Here is a 6165-nt window from a genome sequence, read left to right as displayed (position 1 = left end):
ACATTTGGTTACAGTGACACGGAAAAACAAAAGTGCATTCTAGTGTTTCTCTTAGAATATTCAAATATTCATCAAATAGCATAATAAAGCTGACCATCGGGTGGCTGAATAGATAGAATGTCACATGGCAGGTTACGAACAGATTCTGGGACTAATCACTACCTTGGCACTCCAGAACCTGAGTTAGCAGACACTCAATTTTGCATCCGTGATACTAAGAACAACCACTAAGTGTTTACACAGATGACTGTCCCCAAGGTGAGAGGAGGCCCACTGATGTGTGGTTTCCTCCACACAGGCCATCTCCCTAGGTCTCTGATATCTCCTCTCTGTCCCTCTGGCTCAAGTTGGGTGCTGGTGTGACTCCTGCTGCTGGCTGGATGAGGTCCTCTTGGTAGCCCTCAGGTGTCCATGGCAGGAGATGCCTCTTCTCTTCCCCGTCCCACTAGAAGAAGGAGGTGTCTGAGGAAAAGGCCCCTGCAAGTCTGAAGTCCTCCTTGGTGAGCACACTGTACATGCGCTGTGGCAGGGCTTTCGAGTAGGGCGCAGGCCGAGGCACAGTGGCCCTCAGGATGAGCTCCCGACCTACAGGAGGCGGGAAGTCGGATGCCGAGCTCTGTCTCCTCTCCTCTGGGTAGCCCGACCTCTTCAGCTCCTCCTCTGGTAGGGCCACTGCAGCAGCCTTGAACAGAACCAAAGGCCAAACTCAAGAGCGAGCTGAAAGCTAAGCTACTGAAGGGGGGAAGGATAAACAGTGGACACACACTGTCCCGCATCACTTGGCAATGCAGTGTGTCCACTGTGTGCTATGATTGCTCAAAGAACAGAAACGGAAGAGCGGGAAGCTGAAGGAGCTTGAGCACTAGCAAGGCAGGCAGAGGCAGGTGGCAGGCACTCTGCTGGGAAGCGAGGGCATCGTGGCCTCATTAATGGCAGGGCCACCCTGGCGTCTCCTTTCTTCAGGCAGTGTAACTCGAGTCTCAGTCAGATGCCAACAGGCCAGACTCACACTCAAGTCTAGGAAGGTGATTTTTTTTAAAAAAAAGTCTCTACTCTCTCAAGTTCTTTTCAGATTCTCTTGCCAAATAAGAACCAGAAACACTGGCTTTGTTTGCTGGGCAGCTAACGTGACAGTGAGCTGACAGATGCCCATGGCAATGGCCACAAAGGAAAAGTATTCAAGGCTGAACAAAGTTGAAGGCATCTACTTTTCTATCCAACCGAACCAAGTGCAGCCTTCACGGCCTTCATAACTCAATACTCTCTCCTTTCATGAGGCCATTGCTCGGGGAAATTCTTTGGGCAATGGAAACATGAAGTCACTGTAAGCTGTACAGCCAGAGGGGATGCCAAATCCAGCCGGTTAGTTAAGATGACCTCATGACGTTAGAGGGATGGGGACAGACAAGGAACTATGAGGGACAAAGGCCATTGTGTTACCTCATCAGAAGACTCAGTCAGCTTGAGGAAGTGAGAAAAGAAACAGATGAAAGGGACGAGTAAGGCGGTTAAAGGGCTGGGCAGACTTAAGGCCACTTCAGAACAGCATGCACTGTGTGGGGCATGGCCACTGGAGGTGCACAAAAGCACACCACAAGGACTACTGGTGTGGCCAGCGCCTCAGGCCCATGCATCTGATGGCCCAACAGGTGATGTGCAGGGTAATTTAATGAGGAAATGACTGAAAACCCTCACTCTTCCTGAAGATGTTTTAAAAGGGACTTGACAGCTAAACCATGAATTTAAGAGCTGGTGTCCAGGAAAAGTTCACCTTAGCAAGACTGGAGAAGAGTTGGTCATTCTGCTGAATTCCATTTAATTATGTACAGACCCAAACCTATATAGTCAGTCAACTTTATAACCGCTCAAAATTTAATATTTTACAGTTGGTTTTGGCGGTCAGAGGACAACTTTCAGGAAGGTTCTGTTCTTCCACCACGGAGGTTCTGGGGATTGAACTAAAGTAATCAGACTTGGCAGGCTTACCTACTAAGCCAATTTTAAAAAATAGTTCTAATATGTAAGTTAATGTGTGCTATAAAAATTTAGCTGTCTAAAATATAGTTAAATCTTCATTCCTTAGTAAAATTGGGACAAAGTATCTGCTCATCTTGAAAGTTACATGACTAAAACTCAACAGTTTACTGCAGCCAGACCACTGGGGCAGAGTTAAAAAGCAGCCATGTGCTCGTAACCCGAAAGCACTCACTTCCAGACATGGACCCTGGAGAATTTGTAACTTTAGGTCCATGTGGAGGAAGGCCTGGAAAGACAGTATCCTCCTCTGAGATATAATGAACAGCAACACTTACTGGTCTGTGAGATAGTAAATGCTGGCAGGAGTGAATGTATGACTAACTTTTGCTTTTCTAGCCTCTATTTAGTTAAGGAGACTATTACAGTTTAGGGGAATAATTCTAATTACCCCAGACAAGCAACACAGTCAACACTAACTATCTAGACACTTCTGGTCTTAGAGCTGAGTCTTCCCTGGTGAGGAACAGCCGGGCCACCTCTGGGTGTTAAGTGATCGGCTGGTGGAGATGCATAGCCAGGCCAGGAAGGGAAGCAAGGAGAGCATTACTGCCTGCTAGAAATCTAATTTACCAGCAAATCAAAAGAACTATGCAACTGTTAGCCGGGTGCTGGCTAGTTTTATGTCAACTTGACACAGGCTAGAGTCATCAGAGAAGGAGCCTCCGTAACATCCAGCTGTAGACAACCCTGTGCTGTTTTTCTAATGACTTGATGTGGGGAGGCCCACCCACTGTGGATGGTGCCTTGGGCAGGCGGTCCTGGGTTCTATAAGAAAGCAGGCTGAGCAGGCCAGTAAGCAGTGCCCCTCCATGGCCTCTGCTCCTGCCTCCATGACCCTGCTGCCCTGCTTGAGTTCTTGCTTTTGGTCATGCATGGTGTTTATAATCACAGCAACAGTAACCCTAAGAAACATCAAAGAAAATTCTACTTGGTAAGAGAACGAAGCTGAGCTGGCGTTCTTGTTTCTAGTGTCAACATGTCCCAGGTCAGTGAAAATTATATTTAGTGCCCACCATAATACTTTCACCCGGATCCCTGATAAGTCACCTGTGGGTACCTGTATGTGTGCATGTACTTACTTAATGTGCATTCAATGTATGACCAAATATACCCCTTAATCAGTAGTGGAGGAGCTATATAACTTAGCTTCCTTCTTTCCTGAGTGGAGGGAATAATTTTTCAAACTGGGTTTTTCCTTCTGTGCTGAAACCTGTTTCAGTCCTTATAGTCTGAAACCCTTTTGGTCTCTACCACAGACTAGTTAGAAACTCTGTTAACTAAGTCTCCACCAGAACAATGGGTGTGATCCTACTAATTTCCAAAGTTTTCCAAAGTTCAGGTCTGAAAAGGTCTGAAATATTCTTATCATTTTACTTAACTCAGTGGATCTTAAAGCCTTAGAAACCCTGGCGTTTGTGCTGTCAGCTGGTGTGAGACCGGCGCAGGAAAGAAAAACTCACCCGCTGAGCATTCACAAACAGCTTGTGGATGACCCGGCCTGCATGTCCTCTTCCAGCCCCAGTGACGGACACTTCAGGGTGCTCCAGCAGGCAGCTGACAAACCTAGAGGAAGAAGAAGGGAAGGGTGATGCTCTTGAGGCAGCTCGAGCTCATTGACAGTGGATCTCATTGTCAACTGTCCTAAACCCACCCATGATGTGAATGACAGAAACGCCTGCTCCTAAGAGTATTATTCCTCTGTCTCTAGTCAGAGGGGCAGGGGCAGAACCTTACCATTGTGTTGTTTCATTTCTGGGTTTGCATCAATAGTCCCGGCTAACCTGGGACAACTTACTAAGTCTCCCCAGGCTGGCTTTAAATTCAAAGTAAACCGCCTGCTTCAGCCTCACAAGTACTGCGATTACAGCCAGGAGCCACTATGCCATCACACCGCAGAACCTCTGTGAGACTAGCAGCTTGTCCTCTGCAGACCAACTGAGGTACACAAGTAACAGTACCTTTCAAGATCTTCCTTTTCGTCCTCTTGCTCACATTTCTCAGTTCCAAATTTGGCCTTGAGGGAGCGGGCTCGGGCTATGATAGCTTCCACATTAGTAATCTGAAGGATGATTTCCTACGGTAGAAAGGGAGGCATGAGCCCTGAGGATTAGAGAGGTACAAAGCTCTGAAACCTCTTTAGGAGCTAAGAAAATGGTTCCGGAGGGAAGGCACTCACCACCACACCTAACATCCTCAGTTAAGGGAACCCAACGCCTTCCTTCCTCTGACCTCTGCCCTCCATGCAAGCACACCATTTTCACCACCATAAATAAATATAAAAAGAAAACTTAAAGTCACTATTGCCAGGTGGGGGGAACTCGGGGGAAGACTCTGACAGGATACTTACTTCCAACTTCTTGTCTTCGGCATTGGGGAAGTGCAGAACTTTGCTGGAATGGGCTATAATCTGCTTTATAATCTTCTTTACCGAAGGAATGTTTTCTAGAATTTCTATTTATGAAAAGATCAAAGAAACAGTTAACAACAAAACCAAAACACTTCTTTGGAAATTCACTTAGGGACCATCAATGGAGACATTTACCTTCGTCCTTTACCTTGAGAACGGCTGCGTGAATCACACAAGGCAGCAAGTGTCGAGCTAGATCTGCAGGTTTCTGCATCGCCAGGTAATGCAGCACCTGGGGACACAGAACACAGAAACCTGCAGGTGGTATCCCTGGGCACAGAAGCCTCTTCCCCGGCAGAGACGAGGGTGTGCCACTGCACTTGGGAACTGTAATAACTACTTTCATAAAAATTCCCGTGACTTTGTTATACATGCAAATTAGGAACACACAAAGAGAATAAGGATGATTTGTAGGTCACAATACAACATGACCGTTAACAGCAGAGTGATTTCTTTTTTTTTTTTTTTAGGGCGTTAGTTATAGCCACTAATACTAAGTGTGTTTTGTAACTTGATTTTCTCAGCCCTCCACACTCTGCCTGTTACTTTTTAAAATAGAAACTCTATTATTTTTTTGTAAACATACGGAGACATGTATGGATCCTCCCTTTAGTCAACAGCAGTAAATACATCATCTCCCAGTGGAGTTATGAAGAAGTTCATGGGCTTCAACACTAAACAGAGGTATCACTCAGAACTTGTTTACTTTGTCTATTCAAACATGGAATTTCTCATCATTTAATGACGATAGACTTATGTTTGGCGTAGAGACTGTAATAGTGATTACTGGTGGTCACTTAGACAAACCTCTTGGCTTATCTGTGAGGGACTGTCTATCTCAACTGACTGACTGGGGTATGAGCCTGGACTTGTGATCTGGGCACTGACATTCACCCCCCTCTGCTTCATGACTCTGAATGTCCTGCGACCTTTCTCAAGACAGCTACCGAGGTACCTCAACAACTGTGTATGAACATGAAAGACTACTTAGGACAAACTACTACTAAGGATGTGTCTGTCCGTCACCACAGCCCAGCCTCTTGATCAACCAAAAGATGAGGTGAACAAGTGACATCTGAGATTGCTGACAGGATAACATAGCTTATAGTTAATTACAGTAAACACATCCCAGTAACACAGTTGGCTATTGTTATTACCAAGTATCATGTCAAAACCTCATACAGATGTGTAAGAACCTTGCCCTCTGATGTTCTGGTAACTAACAAGACCATACCATATGGAACAGCCCTGGCCTCTGGGGTCCTGAAATGTTGTTCTATAACAGTAAAGATGGGTTCTTGCCAAGGCTCCACTGTTAGTGCTCTGTGAGGCAACTCCTGTCTCGTGACTTTCAGGATTCTTGTCCCTACTTCCTGTTAAATTTAGTCATGGGGATGATGTAAGGGGCAATCAGGAATTAGGAACCAGAGAGAGCCACTATTCCCTGGCTGTCCTGGAACTCACTCGGATTCAGAGATCCACCTGCCTCTGCCTCCCAAGTGCTGGGATTAAAGGCGTTCGCCACCACAGCGTGCATGAAAGCATTTTTTATACATATGAAGTCTGGTTGTTTCTCCCTTTTCAACTAAAGACTCTGAACAACATTCACGTACTCAGATCCCTGTGTCTCTCAATAGCCCCTAGTAATTTTGGTGGAATCTTAAGTCATGCTTAACACTTCCAATATAAAGTATGAGACAGTATGACGCAAATGCAAGAGT

At 45.8% G+C, this 6165-nt stretch overlaps 1 protein-coding gene across 2 annotated transcripts in view; it reads right to left on the bottom strand.

Moving 5' to 3' along the window:
• Window positions 1-290: 290 nt before the first annotated feature.
• Window positions 291-6165, bottom strand: part of Rab3gap1 (RAB3 GTPase activating protein catalytic subunit 1) — a 54395-nt gene continuing 48520 nt past the window's right edge. The window contains exons 20-25 of one of the 2 annotated variants that reach the window (XM_051204149.1): window positions 4580-4676; window positions 4385-4488; window positions 3996-4111; window positions 3498-3600; window positions 1441-1461; window positions 291-682 (exon numbers count right to left, since the gene is read on the bottom strand). In XM_051204149.1, coding sequence (XP_051060106.1) covers window positions 446-682; window positions 1441-1461; window positions 3498-3600; window positions 3996-4111; window positions 4385-4488; window positions 4580-4676 — 678 coding nt within the window. In that variant the 3' untranslated portion in view covers window positions 291-445. The remainder of the gene's footprint in view (window positions 683-1440; window positions 1462-3497; window positions 3601-3995; window positions 4112-4384; window positions 4489-4579; window positions 4677-6165) is intronic. The other variant, XM_051204150.1, reaches the window with a different exon arrangement.

The sequence above is a fragment of the Phodopus roborovskii genome, unplaced genomic scaffold (genome assembly GCF_943737965.1).
Source record: "Phodopus roborovskii unplaced genomic scaffold, PHOROB, whole genome shotgun sequence".
Classification (NCBI taxonomy): Eukaryota; Metazoa; Chordata; class Mammalia; order Rodentia; family Cricetidae; genus Phodopus; species Phodopus roborovskii.
This window is presented reverse-complemented; position numbering and strand designations above follow the sequence as displayed.